Source organism: Notothenia rossii, assembly GCF_949606895.1.
Source record: "Notothenia rossii genome assembly, chromosome: 2".
NCBI lineage: Eukaryota > Metazoa > Chordata > Actinopteri > Perciformes > Nototheniidae > Notothenia > Notothenia rossii.
The window spans coordinates 43,494,294-43,514,259 of record NC_136904.1 but is presented as its reverse complement, the minus strand read 5'-3'; the positions used below and the strand labels follow the sequence as shown (position 1 = coordinate 43,514,259).

At 43.2% G+C, this 19,966-nt stretch overlaps 1 protein-coding gene across 2 annotated transcripts in view; it reads right to left on the bottom strand.

Annotated features, from left to right (window-relative positions):
• ano1a (anoctamin 1, calcium activated chloride channel a) overlaps positions 1 to 8,404 on the bottom strand; it is a 98,587-nt gene extending 90,183 nt beyond the window's left edge. The window contains exon 1 of one of the 2 annotated variants that reach the window (XM_079664540.1): positions 8,267 to 8,404. Coding sequence is in view for 1 of the 2 variants with exons in the window: in XM_079664539.1 (XP_079520665.1) it covers positions 5,238 to 5,280 (43 nt within the window). In the remaining variant the exon portion in view is untranslated. Of the gene's footprint in view, positions 1 to 5,237; positions 5,356 to 8,266 lie in introns of those variants that run through there. The other variant, XM_079664539.1, reaches the window with a different exon arrangement.
• Between the last annotated feature and the right edge of the window lie 11,562 nt (positions 8,405 to 19,966).

Below are 19,966 nucleotides of genomic sequence, written 5' to 3'. Positions count from 1 at the left end.
TATAGTTTGGATTCCTAAAGCTTTTAGTCTACTATCCCATCATCCAAGGGTGGTTTTCACTATAAGTATTTTTTTCTTTTTGTACGGACACTATAATTTACATTTTTTTACTATGTTCAATCTGAATTTACTTTAAAATAAAAACATCTATATTGATTCTGACACTTCTACATCCAACTCAAATATGTAACCTTGCTTTGAGAAAAAAGCTTATTAATTTAACCCTTTTAGAAGGGAAGATATGGTCATTTGTTCTGGGAATGTCATTTTCGAGCCTGAGACCTGAAAGTATAAACAATATAGTTAATGAGCTCAAACAAACAAACCATCACTGTGGTCCTTTAAAGCAGCTCTGCACAACTTCATGTCAGTGTGGAAGAGTTTGAGTGGTAATCTGTTGAAGAATCTCGGTCCAGAGAAAACCTGGGAAACGTTGAAGAAGAAGTGGTTTGAAGCTAATGGACTACAAACCATGCCACCAGTGCTGTGTGGTTCTATAAAACTGCACTAGACAGCCTCACGTGTTGGTGGCTATAAAGAGGTATGTTTTAAATATTTAAAGAAAGTCAGACAAATTAGGTCTACATTTGTTAATTATTTAATACAGTAGCATGTTGTTTGGATTGTGCATTTGTTATTGTCACTATCATCATAAGAATCAGAATCAGGAACAGGTTTATTGCCAAGTCGGTTAACACATGCCTGTTTCTACAAATTATAGGGACATAACTATCATTGAGCAATGATTGGTTAATATTACAGGCTGTTTTCACACATTGTTCTTATTTATACCTACAAAAGTAAAGCACAATAATTAACAACCCACATAATCAATTAGTATAGGTGATGTTATCACGGGCCAGGACAGGTGAGTATAAAGAGCACCGAAGTCCGGTAATGGCTAGAGTCTTGGGTTTGGTCAAAAAAGGCTTCCATCATTATTTTAAACCAACATTGACTTATTTGTTATGTGACTTCCTTACATAAGCAATCCCAATTCCATAGTTATTTTTGAAATGTCCATATTTCCAAAAGCGAACCAATACGTTTTGTTGGCTAATTGGATAGTAGAATCGTTATTCTTGTAAGATGAGATCCCTCACGGGATGACTATCACCCAAATAAGACTATGAATTGTTGCTATTGCTATATATATTTGACTATTGCCTCCACAATGATATTGTTTATATGCTTAGTGGAAGTGTTATGCAGCCAACAGTTTCATTCAGACTTAACCAGAAGCCTGAGTCCTGTTTCTGACTGAATATACATTATTTGCAGCCTATAATGGGTTCAGTAGGAGCCAGTGTGAAAAGATGTTCCTATAAACACTTAAATTACTCTTTTTGTCTTCCTGACAAACAGCTTTAGTGGTGGTGTACATAATGACTGCCCTACCTCATAAGCTCAATCACAAGCAAGGAGCTGTTAGACTGCCGCAGAACCTCTTAGGGAGATATTTTTCGTGGAGGCTTGGCTATACAAAGTAAAGTCATGTCCATAGGTAAGAGGACTTGTTGCGTCCAACTTTCCAATGAAGGGGAAGTTAGAAAGTGTACATGAAATGAAGGCAACTATAGCTCAACAATGACACTTAAATGGGTCATTGAGCTCCAAGTTGTAGAACTGGCACAGACAGGACAGGGCCTCAGGCGAAGCTCGCTGTAAACGTGAGAGGATAGAGCAGATTTCATTACCTGAAGTGAACTTGATGTAACATACAGTATGTCGCATGGCAAGTTTGACTTCGACAGAATCAGCCTACTGACACTGAATATCTCACTCAGAATCCAGGCAAGAATACTTTCCCAAATGTGTGTTCTTTATCTGGTTAAACAGTATTCTTTATATGTAATTATCATTGCATGAAGAAAGTCCTTGATGCTGTTGTTGAATTGTGCTATTGGTTTGTTGGTAGGTACTGCCACAGGAAATCCTTTAATTGCCACAATTAAGTTCCGACAAGTCTCTGCAACCATATTATGTGTTTATTTAAAATAACATCAATCAGATTTATAACGGCTTTATTAGTTTCAGGTACTCCATAGCAACGCAACCCTGCCCAAGTCTTGATATAATCTGCCAAATGTCTTGACACACAGCCTAGACAGGCGGCACCCAGTGTGGGAATGGATTTGCTTTCACAACATGAGATGTTTTACTATAAATCTACATTTATGACTATGATAAGACCATGTTTCTGAAATCTGCACACACAAGGTTATCATGTTACCATTTGTGTCCTCTTAGATATCAAAAAGCAATGTGTTAGCATGGTCAACAGGTTAGGAAAAACCTTTGACCTCAGTTAGCAGAATAGTAAACCGCTTAACTTGCAATATAATAAGAGCCAAGCCCGAACAGAGACATGCTGCAAAATAAAAGATCTCCATGCAAATCACTGGAATAGTCATTTGCCTGTTGCCTTGAGAACTGGTGCTAGGATCATGCCAATACTTTTAGGAAATCCAGGAATCAGAAAACCTGCAGAAAAACTCAACGGCTGAACCGTGTTTCACCTGCCTTGGCCTTGGCTACACAGGAGTGGTTTACATTGAATAGAATAGCAATCTAACAGGATCACAAGGCATGCTGACAGTGTTTACACTCAGGGCGATGTGAACTGGCATCTGTCAACCCCAATGTGTACCTGTCTACCACAAATAATTACGTGTTACACAATGGCTCTGTTTCATAAGAAAGAGGGTGCTACATAATTCAACTATCCAACAATTCAGCACATGTTGCCTGCTTGTGGAAGAAAGATACAGAAGGTCTGAGGCATGTGTGCACTGTAAAATATGACCATGATTTAACAATATTTAGCAGTAATATTTTTACAATAAATGACTGTTTTACCACTTTACAGTCTTTACCTGTAATATTCACAATATAATACTGTAATTTAGAATTTCACAGTGAAATCAATGCAGGCACAGTTAATTACTGTGAATGTACAGGATCAACGATTACCAGGATTTCACAACATGTTACTGTATTATTTCATAGTAAAATACTGTATTCAGACCACCCTCTGTGATAACACAACACATTAAGGGATTTTCTTGCTTTTATCGCTCTTGCTTGGCTTTAAATACTAATTTCTTTCTTTGGTGCTTGTGCTGCTTGTGCCTTAAAAATAAATGATGCAACATATAAATCTATGTAAAATTGAAATTGTTGTCTTGGCTTATTGTTTTCAGGTGCTTCCTGGGCATTAATCCTGAGACGGGCTCGAAAGTCAAAAAGAGGCATGGCAATTTAAAGCCCCATGTCAGCACATTCTTCAGAAAAATTGTTGCTTTCGAGTGGATGTCTGTGTAGACATGTGTTACGTGCTCCCCTCCTTGTTTTATTTTCTGTCTCCCTGCTGCCCAGGTACACCTGGTCTGCCCCTGGCTCCGCCTCTGCCCAGGTGCACCTGGTCTGCCCCTGGCTCCGCCTCTGCCCAGGGGTTCCAAATTCCACTCAGCCGTGTATATATAAAGAGAAGCTGGAGGGGAAGCACGTCTCGTCTATCCTAACGCTGGGAGACACTCTCCTTAGAATACCTCTTTGCCATTTTGAGCTGTAGGCCATATTTTTGCAGATGTGTTTATGTTTAGCCTGGAGGACCTGGTAGTCCAGTTTTTGCGGCTTTATTTTGTGAGCAAATTGCTGATTGTCAATAAATGCTTGTTACCAAGTACCAGTTATTGCGTGTATTCTTTCATGTTGCGGTTTTCAGCACGAGCCACTACCGCGGAGTAGAGGTTGGGGCCGTAACAACATGTCCAAGACACTGTGAAATGTACTTTGTACTTCAATCGAGTAATAAAAACTTAAAATGGGCATTTTCTTTGTTTTTCTTTGTTGATTGAGCTGATTGAATTGTGTAGTTATGGTAAAATCCCAGTTAACTAATCAAATTTACAATATATTATCGTATTATTTACATTTTTATATTTACAGTAAATTACTGGCTACTGTGTTGCATTACTTCTACAGTAAAAGTGTAAAAATACAGGTAATTACTGTAATTTATGTACAGCAAGGTAACATAATACCACAGCTCTGTACTGCTATATCACAGTAATTCCATGGGCATGGCAACTTTAAAGTCACAGTATTTAGTTGTAATTTTATTCTAATTTACTGTAAAATATCTACATTAAATTACTGTGAAATATTTACAGTCAATTACTGCACACATTTTACAGTGTGGAGAATCAAACAGGTGTGTCAAACCAACTGAGCTCACATGAGAGAGCATGCCATGGCTGGGAAATATGGACACATGTTGAGAACGACCAAAAGGGCATCCGCAGATCTGTTCATGTTCATGACAGTGATTCCACCGCAACATTTTATCTCACACCTTGTGTTTTATTTTGACCTAGAAAGGATTTTACACAATCAAAAAGCATCCACAATGTGTAGTTGTAATCACTGTTCACTTAAACATGGCTGAAACTCATCTTAAAATATATGCTCCCTACCCACAACAGTTTTTGGTCCAGTATTCCACAACATGTAATGGATGAAATCAAACTAGGCTTCTTGTGTTAAATAGAAGGACGTCTGTGAAACTACCATCGAAACTGTAGCCATGTTACCCTGCATTGAATTGTAGGCCTATATCATTTGTAATCACAAACTACAAACTAAACTAAAGCCATCTTGTGATTTTCATTTAAAAAGCTTCCAAACAACCGCACATGTTCTCTCATTAAAATGTGCAGTCAATGCTTTACCTTAGAAAGTACTCCTGTACACACACGTTGGCAGAACTGTTTTCAGGGACTGTACATCTTTTACACAGACTTCAAGCTGAACTTGAGTCTTGCTATCCAATGGGAGACTTTATTATCAGGTATTTTTTTATCAAACTATTTTCATTCCTTGTAATGTAGATTTGTATTGTTTGTGTTTTTGCAGCTGACTTAAGTTTCTTGCTTACAGGTCTCCCTCCCATACCGTGATCTCAATGAGACTGCCTGATGAGAAAATAATAAATAAAAGTAGCACTTATCTGCATTTCAATTTCAAAATCTCCTTTAATGGGCTCACTGTGATGTTGCTCTCTCCACACAAACAGCTATATTACACGTGCACGTGCGCTATCTCCTGAACCAACCAGAGGGAATTTAGGGACATGCATGACAATTGGAAAATAGAGTACAGCTCTATGTTTTCCCTACTGCACAAATATTTGCCATCAAATTCCGGCGTTTCTTGCCAAAGGTTTAAGCTCTTACCCGGATCCTCGGCACTATCCTCCCCATCATCCTGTCGCTCCATCGGCTCTAAAAGGCGCTCTGAGTCCCGGTGAACGCGGTCTACAGCATCTATCCGTGCGTCTGTGTGCTGTGGGGCTTTCTGGAAACGCTGCCCGAGAGCCACTAATTCATTCTTTAGGAAAGACCGTCAAAAATAAATAACTCCTTCAATTGAAACGACTGGATTAATCTATTTATTTTAGTTCATATACAAAAAAAAAGATTACAGAAGCTCTGGATAATTCCTGCCTAAATATCATCATCTGTCACAGTGAGACTTCTATGCTAAAACATCTTGTCCTCGTGTGAGGACGCTCTCTGTCTAAATGGGATTATCCCCTCACACAGCAGAGGGATAACGCGCAGGGAAGCTGAGCGAAAATCGTGCCAAAACTGTCTAGAATGGTGGTGCGTTCAAGTCCCATAGGAAAACAGATAACAGCGGCTTTCCTCAGAGATTTCAGTTTTCAGGTGATAAACTGAAACTGTTTAACTGGATATTTCTACTATAATTGTGCAGGGATGTTACTTCTATAACGATAAGGATTGCAATATTCCTAGGTCATGTTAACCATTGGCATAAAACGCCACGGTAAGGGTCAGGACAATTATTTGACATGACTTCACCTTTTAGGTTTAGTTAGACTAAGACACATTTTTTTCTTCTATTTTTCGGATTTATTTGATAAATGAGACTGTTGTGGTGGGGGTAGAGAAAAGAGAGTTTAGATTTTTTTTTAAATGACGCTACTACCATTCAGAAGAGAATTAACCACAATTAGAGCTTTGAAAATCCCTTAAGATTGTTCAATAACACTTCCTCTCATTTCAGGGTCTTTTCGAGGGACCTGGATAACAAGATGCAATCATAAAAGGGAACGTTTTTAAAAGTACTTTAATTGTACATATTCTTCTTTAAAGGTGACCTATCATGCAAAATGCACTTTTGTATGTCTTTTATACATGAATATGTGTCCCCGGTGTTCCAGGGAACTCACCAAGTGTCAGAGAACACAACCCTCTCTATTTTCCTCCGTACCCAAATCTCTTAAAAAGGGGCTGCAACGGATCTGATACAGACTGATCCAGATTTGAACACTTCTATGACGTCACAGAAGTGGCGCTACGGCTATTGGGCCAACTCCACCAATCAGGAGGAGACAGCCACGGACATTGCCGTTCGAAAGCGCTGGAGACGCTGTAGTACATATGCCAGGCCTGTAGATGGTGCTGTTCTCACAGAATCAGCCCATGCAAAGACAGTATTAAATTGAGCGAAATGACGAATGGCTAAAATGCATGATCTGTTTGGTATTTTGAAAAATAAAAAGTATAAATATGCCTACACTATATTATTCAAATATAGCATGATAGGTCCACTTTAATTCAGACATTAGTTTTTGGGGTCCAAAGTACTCAATAGAAAAATGTGTTTATCAAAAACGACATATCTTGCTGCATATCTGAACGAGGTAACACTATACTGAAATTAATCATTTAAAATCCAAAAAGTATTATATCTTTGTATCTCAATTCCTGACTGGCTCGCTTTTCTGGATTTTTTTGTTCATTATTGTTGGTGCATTTTGGTTTTGAGAGTTCCTTTTTGATTGAGCAACACAAATGCAATTCTTCAGGAAACAAGAGTCATGCAGGAAGTGTGATTCAATGACCTGTCAAATATTACTGGTTATTAATATTTCTGAAAATCCCAATCTTCACTCTTCAATATGATGATAACACACACGAGGAACCCAGTTGTTTTTGCCTACTAAATTATGCATTGAAGGATGTGTACATAATTAATCAGTGGCTGAATGTAAAACAAAAATGATGGGGAACTATACCTTCCAGCTACTTTAAATATAACGTGTGAACGTGTGGTTATTTCCTACGGGTTTGAAAGCAGCATTGGTCTCGAGTATCACTGCACCAGCTGGTGCCGCCCACTCGCGCTCGGGTCCTGAGCGAGGTGGTCAGAGAGCACGAACGCTCGCTGTAGTGGTCTCTCGTCAAACCAAATCACAGCAACGCGAGAATGAAACACACTGATAGCTCTCAAAACATGACTTCAACCACTTTGAGCAGCAGTCTAGCATCAATATGAATCAAGTTCACGAATACAGATGCTGAACGGTAGGTAGTTGTTCAGGCCGTATGGAACCGGATGGTCACTGGTTCGAGTCCGCGTACGGACAAAAAAAGTGCCGATGTGTCCTTAAGTAAGATACCAAACCCTCAACTGCACCCCATTTACTCTGATACCTCTGCGTTGCATTTCGGGAGTGTTTATCAATCCTGTACATGTGTATGTCAGGGGTAGTGTTCTCTACAAACGAGTGAAGACTGAACATCCCCTTGTGGGATTAATAGTGTTTATTCGTTTTCTATGGAGAACACAAATGTCCTAAATGTCTCTCACGTTCTGTTACATGTCCCACTAGCAACAGACACTATATACATGTTACATGTAGGCCTATATATCTTTATCTGCATACCTATCTTTTTACTGCCCGCCTGCTGTCACTTGGAGGACGCGCTCCTTCTGTTAGATTTGTAGCTACAGGAAAGGAAAAGCGCATCCACTCACAACAACAGTGAGTGTATGATAAATAATGCGCATTTAAATCATGCTGTGGAACATAGTGGCCCCATCATATAAGCTTTTCCCACGCAGTATTCATCATAGATCGAATGATGAGTAGACCCAGCTTGGCAGTCACTCAAACGGGGAAACCTCCTGGTGCACACTGCGCCTCCGGACACAACGCGTCAAAGAGGCTTTACGCAAGCACGTAGAGGGAAATCCCAAATAAAGTCCTCTCTGTTTTTAAACTAAGGTTCAAAACGGCACACCGATTCATCTCCTTGTCACAATTAAGGTGCATCTAATGAAAGGTGTCCACCGTGTACACGCAGAGCAAATTAATGAGAGAGAAGTAAAACAAGCGCAGGTGTCGGGTACATTTAAAGGAGTGCTTTGAGAAGAATATTTAATGGGTATTTACCTTTTCTCCAGAGTTAAAGAGCAGCCGTTCCGATGGAAAGCAGAGCGATAGGTGCAGGTTTTAGCCAGGTAACACTCTCCACTCACCTGGGGGCAGACAGGGCGGAGGAGGAAATGTTTCTAGCCTATTCAGGTGAAGTCTCTCCGCCCACGGTGAGACTGCGGGAGAACGTGAAGTCATTGGAGGGTTATGCAACGTGACGATGTAAGTAAAAACACGGGAGTGCTGATTGGTCAGGAGCCAAAAGATAACAAAGTGGACATTAAACATCCAAGACACATCCTGTAAGATCCGGAAATGCGCATCTGGGTTTTATTGTGGGATTTAAGATATCTGCAGGTATATTTCTTATGTTAATGCACCATCCTGACAATCCTTAAGTCTCCTCAGGTGAGGCAGACATTCCCATGCAGGCATGTGTGGACTTGCATTAGACTGCCAGGAGCTCTCACACACCCCTCCTCTGAACAGTCTGAGGGAGAAGGAGTGGTGGTCTGAAGTCACAGGAAAACAAGACATTTTAAAAACAGACAGAGATATTAGTGGGAAATTAATGTGTGTGTGTGTGTGTGTGTGTGTGTGTGTGTGTGTGTGTGTGTGTGTGTGTGTGTGTGTGTGTGTGTGTGTGTGTGTGTGTGTGTGTGTGTGTGTGTGTGTGTGTGTGTGTTAGCACATGGCAGAGAAGAATCTGTCTGGCTAACAATATTAAGGCCTCCTGCTGTTGGTTTCCATGTTCCTACACATTCATATTTACATATTCAAAGTGTGGCTGCTGCTGTCTTCTGAGAACAAAATGTGGGACTTTTACACTTTTATGTTCCCTTATACTCTGATCACATTGTCTTAAATAATACACCTCAGTATAACCTCTTTTAATATTTAATGTGTCTTGTTTATCAGCATTGCATTGAAAAAATGATGTTATGCAAAAGTAATGGAAAGTAATCAGGTTGCATTACTTTTATGTGTTGATACTCAGATTAGGTGACTGCATGATTTTACACGTAACTAGTAACTGTAATGGGATACATTTGAAAAGTAACCCCGACAGCTTACTGAATTCAAACGTGGGAATAAAAGTGGCTCTGCTGGTCTGGAAACAGAGATCTGGACCCCTCAGGCCCCTAAAATGGATTACAACAGGTATTCTGTTTCAGATTGCTTATTGGGGATTTTATGATTTATATTATAATAATACTTTTTGGATATTTCTGTAAGTATTAGAGAGGAAAAAGTCGTATTTTATAATTGAAATGTCTGGTATAGGATATTAGATAGTACAACTAACACTAACAAACAATACAACAGGTGATGCGCCAGTATACTTATAGTTATAAAACGGACAAGTCAAATCAAGCAATCTGATTGGTTCTTAGCCGTGATATACTGAGCGTATCCCACGGGTAGAATTGCAAGTTACTTTTCACAACAAGTCAGTATCCCCCCGCGTCTGAGAAAAACAGTATACAGCTGGGCTGAAACAAGAAAGCAGCGGAGAAGTAACGGGATGTAAATAATACATATTAATATGTGGAAGGCTCGGGTGTGATGTCATACATTTTGTGAACAAGCTGACACACCTCCCTCATGTCACCTGTATGTCTCCTGTATTCAAAAGTGGGCAAATATCTGTCAGACTTGGAATCAGTTTGGTCACTCCTCGCAGAACTTTTTGACTAGATTTTAAATGATAAAGACACCAGACTGATCCTCAGAATCAGAATACCTTTTTTCGGTCCACAGAGGGGACATTTACATTGTTACAGCAAAATTGAAGATAGTGGCAAAAAATAAAACACTATTAGGAAGGGCATGCACATTATTATATAAAAAAAAAAAACCTTTCACAACAGGGGTGTTATAGTTATGTGTGTGGGGGTCTTCCAGGAGCCGTGGTGGTTGTAAAGACTGACTGCTGCAGGAAGGAAGGACCTTGATATCTTACCAAGTAATAATATAAAAGTAGAAATGTGTTTGTACTTTGTGTTTTTCTGATGATCATCAGCAAAGACGTTGCCTTTTTCATTAGCAGTAGTTGGGGTAGTAGTAACGTTTATCTTTATTATTACTGCTGCTAATACACTACTGTTTCTACTTCTACAACTGATTCTGCTAGTGCTATACTTTATTAGTTCAGAAAGCTTCATTAATACCCAATTGGGAAACATTTTTTGCCCCCACATCAGCTCATACAGTGCAGACAATAAAGACACCACAGGCAAAGTACTCAACAAATACAAATTACACTGTGCAACAAATAAGTGAAGCCACCATCAAATAGCATGTTGAGATTTGATTAACAGCTGGAAGATGCTATATTTCAAAACCACATGTGAAAGTTTCATTAAAAGATCTGACCACTGCTATAAAAGACGGTTATTGATCCAATGGGCCTCGGATGCTTTAATGTTCTGATCCCGTTATGTAACAACAGCCCTTTTTAATATGATAGTGGTTCTTCTCTTCTCTTTCTCATCCATAGAGAAGGGGCCTGCACAACAAAGCACAGCAGGCAAGAGGACTGGCTAAGATTCCTGATACAAAAAGGAAGCTGCTGAGTCTGGACCAACCCTCTTTGGAACACAACATCACTTCTCTATTAGTTAGTTATGGTGCACTAGGAGTGTTGAAACTGATAGAAGTCCTCATGCAGTATACACAGAGGTGCTAAAGCCACAAGATCTTTTTGCAGCTGAGGCATGAAAGACAACTTCAGCCAGAGCCGCGTTCAGGGTCTGGTGTGGAATTCCTCACAAACTTACTGTCAGATGTTCATACGAAATATTCATTTCTTGCATGTAGCTGAGGGAGTCGGGGGAAGGTGTGCTTTTAGAAATTTGACGGAAAGACATGTACCTGTTGACATGTAGAGTTATCCATACATCTTGGGCAATCCATGATTCAATACAAAAAGAGTGCATTTCAGTAACCAAACCTGACACCTGACACTGAGTGGTTCAACGAAGCTTCAGACAACAGCTTCTGTGTGTTTGGGTTCATGCCGCTCTGCTTGCTTCTCCAAACAGTGACAAATCAAGAGCAGGGAATGCTGTTTGCAAAACATTTCCCGAAAGGGTATCAGTGTGGACACTGGGGGGGGGGGGCTGAAACCCAAGCCTCCCCCTGCTGCAGGTATGGGCTGAGCTAAATCCACCTATTGTGTTTTCACTAATAGCAACACCTTCATAGCCCTGGGTGTAGTTTTGCACACCACACCCTAACCCACGCAGGACGCTGCAGACAGGGAGGCGGACATCACTGAAACGCAGACAGGTTCTTCAGAATCAGAATGGGGTTACACACAGGGATGGGCTTTGGTGTGAACGCACAGACACAGAGAGAGGAATACATTGTGGAAAAGTAGTCATTTTACAATAATAACAACGATTTAAAAGACTATTATAACAAATTTAATTCACAGAGAACTAAGTAACGTAAAATATGATGTATACTCACCTTTATTTGCAATAAAAAACAGAAGTTAAACAAGATTTGCTCGCAATGTAACACAAGTGTCTGAGGAGGGGTTAAGAGCCAGGGTCAGGGGGGTACCGGCCTTGTTGTTGAGGCAAGTATCAGACAAGAGGAAGCTGTTCGAGTGGCGGTGGGTTTTGTTTTTTAAATATTAAATATATATAATAAAACAAATGCAGCAATTCTTCACATTTAACCCTGTAAGGCCCACGGTTTTAATTTTACAACATTACTTTAAGCTATCCTTAAAGACTACATTCACATAGTCAAAAGGTCCTTTTGTTCAGCCTCACAGTGCTATTGGGTATAAATCTGCCCTCTGGCCATACACTTAAACAACTTCAGAATCTTCAAACGAGCAACGTCTCTTTGTTTTATTGGACTGGATTTGTCAGATTCAAGTACTCAACTTGTATCTTATCAGTTAATTAGTTACAAAAATACATTTAACTGGCACAAACAGTTCTTTCTTAGGTGCTGTTTACACGAGAACGCAAAAGGTTGTATCCGCTACTTTTCTCTTTCATATAGCCCGTTCGTTCACACGGGGCCGTAACGGAAACGCGGAAACGGACCCCATAAACGATAACGGGTCCCAAGGTGGATAGATCTGCAAACTGAACGCTCTGGGGGGCCAAACGGCTCAGTGTGTACGCCCTATACGAATATTCCCTGATAACGATGAAGCCATAGCCCCGCCTCTCCCCACCTCTGCTGCTCACTGCTGTAGCATGGTCAGTAGCTACTGCTACTGCTACTGACCATGCTATAGATGTTAGTGCAAAATCTAGAGCTCCTCTACCACAACCATCAGCAACAAGTGGACATGGAGAATTACATGAACTACATGTTGCTAAATCCACCGCGGGGGATAAACAGAAGCGCAACCATGGCAACCATGCTCGGGGGTCTTCTTTGCTGCTTTTGGTGTATTTTGTGGCGCAAGTACAGCGCCACTTACAGGCCTGGCATATGTACTACAGCGTCTCCAGCGATTTCGAGCGGTCTCGTGTGAACGGAAGACTTTTTTGATATCGTATTTGGTTCGTTTGCGTTCCCTATGTGTTTGCATTTAAATGGGGTCTTAAATGTTCTGGGACACTTGGATGTATCCCTTTTAGTATGATAATTAGCCTGTTATCATTAGCCAGACAGCATTGTGTGACTTGTTGAACTGGTTTACCTGCATGTATGGGTGTAGGTATTCCTTTTATTATGATAATAGGCAGGATTGTGTGACTGGTTGAACTGGTTATATGCATGTGTGGGTGTTTCTGTCTTTGGTTTCCTGTTTTATTTTGAAAAGTGTTCACCCCCTGTCTTGCCTGTTGCTTTATGTCTGTAATCCCTCCCTGATTACCTGATTGTGTTCACCTGGTGCCCCTGTGTTTTCTCCTCCCTCCTCACCTGTCTCTTGTTTTTTGTATTAGTCCTGTGTGCATTTAGGTTCTGTGTTTTCTGTTAGTCTTTGTGAGTTCCTTGTTGTTGTTGGACTGTGTTCACTGGGAAGAGTTCTGTCTTTAAGCCTTGAAATAAAGGTATTTTCTGTTAATCTGCATTTGGGTCCTACTTGCCTCTCTCAACCCTGACAGAAAGAACTCACCAGATATGGGCCCAGCAGATCCTTTTGAGCAAGATTTATTGGATTTTTCCTTTTTTTTGGCTAACTGCTCTCATCAATGGAGGGGAGCGAGAGGCTGCTCTGGCAGAGGCGCGCCAGATGACAATGGGGAAGCCAGGCTTGGTGAAATTCTTACCTGGCTGGATTTTGGATTTCCTCTCTGTGTATTATCCCCTGCCTGCTAGCTCCAGGCATGCTAGCTCCCTGCCTCCCAATTCCCATTATGACAACACACGCATCGGTGTGTTCCGTTTGGAGTCAATCCTTGCTTCTGCCCCAGTTCCTGCTCCTGTCCAGGAGCCGTTCTCTGGAACTCGTCTGGCTTTTGGAGGTCCACGGAGCCTCCAAACAGCTCCTAAAAGAAGGCTCCGGCCCCAGCGGCCATGGTTCCGGCCCCAGCGGCCATGGTTCAGGCCCCAGCAGCCATGGTTCCGGCCCTATGTCCTGTCCCGTTGGGGGGGCCCGCCGTCTACTCTTCTGCCCGGGGTCCTGCCAACCCTATGTCCCGTGCCACTGGAGGCCCCGCCAACGATTCTTCTGCCGGGGTTCCTGCCAACCCTGTGTCCTGTGCCGTTGGAGGTCCTGCCGACTACTCATCTGCCGGGGGTCCTGCCAACCCCATGTCCCGTGCCGTTGGAGGTTCCGCCAACGATTCTTCTGCCGGGGGTCCTGCCAACCCTGTGTCCTGTGCCGATGGAAGTTCCGCTGGGGGTCCTGCCAGCTCCATGTCCTGTCCCGTTGGAGGTCCCGCCGACTACTCTCCTGCCGGGGGTCCTGCCAATCCCATGTCCTGTCCCGTTGGGGGTCCCGCCAACTACTCTCCTGCCGGGGGTCCTGCCAACCCTATGTCCTGTCCCGTTGGGGGTCCCGCTGGGGGTCCTGCCAGCTCCATGTCCAGTCCCGTTGGAGGTCCCGCCGACTATTCTCCTGCCGGGGGTCCTGCCAACCCTATGTCCTGTCCCGTTGGGGGTCCCGCCGACTACTCTTCTGCTGGGGGTCCTGCCAACCCTATGTCTGGTGCCGTTGGAGGTTCCGCCGGGGGTCCTGCCGGCTCCGCGACCGGTCCCGTTGGGGGTCCCGCAGACTGCTCTCCTGCCGGGGGTCCTGCCAATCCCATGTCCTGTCCCGTTGGGCGTCCCGCCGACTGCTCTCCTGCCGGGGGTCCTGCCAAACCTGTGTCCTGTCCCGTTGGGGGTCGCGCCGACTACTCTTCTGCCTGGGGTCCTGCCAGCCCTATGTCCTGTGCCATTGGAGGTTCCGCTGGGGGTCCTGCCAACCCTGTGTCCTGTCCCATTGGGGGTCCCGGCGACTACTCTCCTGCCGGGGGTCCTGCTAATCCTATTTCCTGTTCCTCTGGGGGTCCCGCCATCAACTCTTCTGCCGGGGGTCCTGCCAACCCCTTGTGCTGTTCCGTTGGAGGCCCCGCCATCACCTGTCTTGCCGGGGGTCCTGCCAACTCCTGGTCCTCTTCTGTGGGGGATCCTGCCGAAGCCTGTCAGATGGCTCCGGTTCCTGTTCAGCCGACACCGGGTCCTGCCCGGCCTCCGGAGCTGTCTGGTCTTCGCCCTCGAGCCCGGCCCCCTGAGAGCCGCGGTCTTCGCCCTCGGGCCCGGCCCCCTGACTCTTCCTGCCGCGGTCTTCGCCCTCGGGCCCGGCCCCCTGACTCTTCCTGCCGCAGTCCTCGCCCTCAGGCCCGACCCCCTGACTCTTCCTGCCCCTGCCTTCGCCCTCATGCTCGGCCCCCTGAGTTCGCCCGCTGTGGCCTTCGCCCCACCTTGGACTCTGCCTTGCCCCCGGGCCGTCCGCCTGAGTCCCCCACCTTGGACTCTGCCTTGCCCCCGGGCCGTCCGCCCGAGTTCCCCATCCTTGATCTCTGCCTTGCCCCCGGGCCGTCAGCCCGAGACTCCTTCCGGGTCCTCTGCTGTGCCCCTGGGCTGTCAGTCCAAACCCGTCCTCCAGACCCCCTCCACCCACCCTGTTGGCCCTAGTTTTGTGGCTGAATTTAGCTGAAAATGCAGAAAAAGCTGAATATTTTATTAGTTGAATGGTCTCTGTAGCTGCTTTTTAGCTACAAACGCCAAGTAAGAGTGTTTCTGAACTTAGCGGAGAAATGCAGAAAGGTGAAATGATTTGAATCAAAATTGTTACAGCTCAAAGGCATTGCAATGACTTTGTTGAAGACTTGGAAATGAAATGTTAAACTGGAAGAGTAGGAAAAATAGTGAAGAAGCTTAATATTTAAAAGGAAAGGTTTAAAAAAGGTATAAAGAACCAAATGTATTGCCTCAATGTCCTGAAATAGCTGAATAAGTTAATAGTTGAATGGTTTCAGTAGCTGAAAGTAGGCTGAAGGAGTTAGATATTCAATGTTAGTAGTAGTGAATGAATGTGTATTAAGAAGAGAAAAGAAATTAAAAAGGCTTTGAAAAGCATCAGAATATTTTAATTGTAAACGTTTGAACTAACTTGATGGCGAGTGATCTGTCACCATGGCAACGGCATTTGATGAAACCCCATAATATGCTTGGATGTGTTGAGGGCTGCATCGTAACCAAACCTGTGAAGTTTTAGGCCGTTTGGAGCATTTTCACTGAAGTTATGAGAAAACCGTGTTTCATGGTGAGCATTGTGTTGCCATGGCAACGGCATATGAAGAAATCTCAAAACTGTCATGTAGATGTCTTCACGGCTGGACTGTTAGCACATATGTGAAGTTTGAGCACTTTTTGACCATTTACACAGGAGTTATAGCAATATTGTGTTTTATGGCGAGGGATGTGTTGCCATGGTAACAGCTTTTGAGGAAAACTCACTACTGGCCCATAGCCATGTTGAGGGCTGGACCATTAACCATTATCTGAAGTCTGGTGCTGTTTTGACCATTTTCATAGGTGTTACGACAACATCGTGTTTTATGGTAAGGGATGCGTTTCCACGGAAACGGCCTATAGTGAGGTCTCAGATTTGTCGTAGAGCTGTTGAGCCATGGAGAGGTGATATACAAGTGAAGATTGGGGGACGATCGGACCGTGTCCATTGGAGTTACAGCGACATGTTTTATGGCGAAGGATGCGTTGCCATAGTAACACCACATTACGTAACATCAGATTTGATGTAGAGCTGTTCAGGGCCACAGTGTTAACCATCAGTTTTGTGGCGTTCTGAGCATGTCAGTTGGAGTTATAACACCATCGTGTTCCATGACAGGTGTTTATATTTGAGCTAACGTCGTTATGAAACACCTGCACTTCCGCCCAGAGATCAAAGGTTTCCATGGTGATGTGCAGTAATCAGTGAGAGGAGAGCCTTTCAATTTTTCTGAATGAGAGATAAACCTCTTACATGTGAACGCTTTGTTGAAGAACCGTAACTGATATCGGTGAAATGTCAATGCGTGAAGCATCTCAAGGACCTTGAGCATCTGAAGTGTGCTTTTTGTGTACTTTCGGGTTAATAATGTGTGACTCTGCTTTTCCGACAATAGGAACTGTTTTTGGGACTACCATTGTATTCATATTTAATAAATGACTATTCATAAAAAATATGACTGTGTGATTATTCATGCTATATACTGACTAAGTAAGCAATCAACCCTGAGTTGTTCAATATATGTATTCGGACAATGTGAGTAGAAATACAGGAATTCTGCTCCCACCTAAGCCCTAAGTTGCAATATTACAGCATTTCCAGAAAACTTACCAAAACGCATTTTTTTTTGACAATTCTTTGATTTCTGCTCCAGAGGCTCCCTACAACAACATCTGAAAGGTCAAAAAAAAAGAAAAAAGTTTTTCTATATTGGAGCTTTACAGGGTTAAGGAAATATGCATTTTTATTTAACAAAAAACCTTTAAGCAGTTAACCCACCCAATTCAATATTGGACGGTTCAATATAAACCAAATAATCATATTTTAACATCTTAAGCCCGAGGGTCCCCCCAGTGGACCCCCCCCCCCCCCACCGTTTTTTTACGAGACCATGTCTCAGGGCTTCTTAACATTTATGAAACTATTAATGTTCCATACCCTTTTAACGATAAGAAACTCAGCTAACTAACAATATGAAGCATTTTTAGCTAAAAGAAACACAAGAGTAATACCAAGCCTTTGAATTAGCATGGAGCGAAAAAATGCTAACTAATGCTAACGGACTTTTGCACAGCACTCACGGTAGCAATGCCCTTATTACTTATCGTCACTGCACAAACAAGATATCCGATTAAAGCTGAGACTCCACAGATTCCACACATGTAATGTCATCACTGTCGGACCCCAAATTGCGGAGCTATCAGCCAGAAAAGAGAAAGTAAACAACATCCGGTATCAAAGATATTACAATAATTACATCTTACCTTTTTTGATTTGTGATCAAAAGTTGTTTTCACCGGAATAAAAACGCCGTTCAAGGTTAATCCAATGTCTTTGTGTCACGTAGAAATGTTTACTGATAATCCACCATCATATTTATGGCAATATACTGGGTATAAAGTTTTGCCGTCCAGGCATGTACTTTCAGATGTGCTTTGTTTGCTTCTCTATTAAGTCCGCAATGGTAATGTTTATGTGGATTTGGGAACTGCCCATCGATTCTATTGGATGTAATGGTTAAAAAAAAGGTGTAAATCACCCAAATCGACCAATGGGTTCCAGAGACATGGTCCTGCGTAAAGTATGAAGAATGCCAGCCAGCGTAAGCACTTTACGCAGCAGACTTTACTCAGGGCTGCCAACATTTGAGTTCAGCTTGGAGTGAGATTTTTTTTTTTGGTGATCCGAAAAAAGAAACGTTCATGTTTACAGTGTTACACATGTATTGAACATGTACAAACTAGGGTTTCCCATTAATGTACCGGGTGCTCCAGTGGAATACACGCACATACGCATTGTACCCGCGACTCTTACAATGAAGGCTCGATAATAAGCTCACAGCATATAAAATGGCATATAGGTGTAAGCAGAGGTAAAGTGCTATTTTACAAGTGGTGGGGGTGATTTTTTTTTAAATATTGAAGTTAAATACATCAACCTGGTGCACTTTGAGAGCAAAATGAATTTAAGGATACAGCTCTCAACACCCATATGAAACAGAACTGTGAACAGATTTTCTTTTTCTTTATGGATATTTGACAAATAACTCATTTAAACTTTATTCTTGTTTTACTGTCATAGTATTTCATAACTGTTTTTCATTTATTCTCATAAATGGTGACCAAAACGTTTGAGAACCACTGAGATAACTAGACTAAAGTTAACTATCTGTCAAGGGGAGAACACTGAGGCATGAACTCAATTGCACGACTCAAAACTCAGACTCAGATAGCGTTTCAAAATAAAGACTTTACTGGAATTTGCACAGTAATAAAACAAGGAAAACAAAACCACTCTTTCGAGGAAAACTATAATGCGATCTATAGCATAGGTCCGTGAAAGGTCCGTGAAAAGATCCGTGAGGTAAGCCGATACGTGGTCTTCGAGAGACAACGAACTGACAATTAACAGGAGGGAGCTAACACAATATATACACAGGTAAGGGGACACAGTTGGAAACAATCAGGGCGGGGAAAATAATCAAGGACGCAGGAGACAGAAAAGGGGCGGGGAGCGTGGAGGCCTGAAATGAGAGGAAGAAATAATTAAAGGTATAGACATAAAGCACAAGACAAAGGGACATGACAACTCTAACATAAAGAATAAACTTTCACAATAAGTTTCTTGGACATGACAGTACCCCCCCTTCTAGGGACGGCTCCTGACGGCCCAGGCTCCTCTGAGTTGAGGCGGTCAAAATCCTCAATGAGGCTTTTGTCCACGATGAAGCGGGAAGGAATCCATTGCCGCTCCTCAGGACCATAACCCTTCCAGTCAACCAGTAACTGCCGCCCTCTACCCCTTTTCCGACTAGCCAATAGTGACTTGACCGTGTAAACCGGACCTCCATCGATCATCCGGGGGGGCGGGGGGGGTTTGACGGTGGGAACCATAGTGCTCTCCTTCAATGGTTTTAATTTCCCTACATGGAAGGTGGGATGTACCTTCATGGCCCTGGGAAGCCGTAGTCTCACTGAGACTGGGTTTATGACCTTGGTGATGGGAAAAGGACCCACAAACCGGGGAGCCAGTTTTCGGGAGAGTACGTGGAGGGGAAGGTCTCGTGTAGAGAGCCAGACTTTTTGGCCTGGCTGGTATACAGGGGCTGGTCGGCGTTTTCGGTCTGCTGCTCTTTTAACCAGTTGTGAATTCCTGCAGAGTATCTTCCTAGCCGCAGCCCACACGCGCCGACAACGCCTGACCAGAGCGTGGGCAGACGGGACCGTGACCTCCCTCTCCGTGGCTGGGAACAGTGGCGGCTGGTAGCCATAAACACAGTGAAACGGGGACAGGCCCGTGGCAGAAGTAGGGAGGATGTTGTGTGCATACTCAACCCAGGTGAGGTGCTCGCTCCAGGAGGATGGATTCTGGGACACCAGGCAGCGCAGGCAGGTCTCCAGTTCTTGATTTAGGCGCTCTGTCTGGCCGTTAGACTCCGGATGATATCCAGACGAGAGACTGACCGTGGCACCGATGAGGCTGCAGAACTCCTTCCAGAAGCGTGACACAAACTGGGG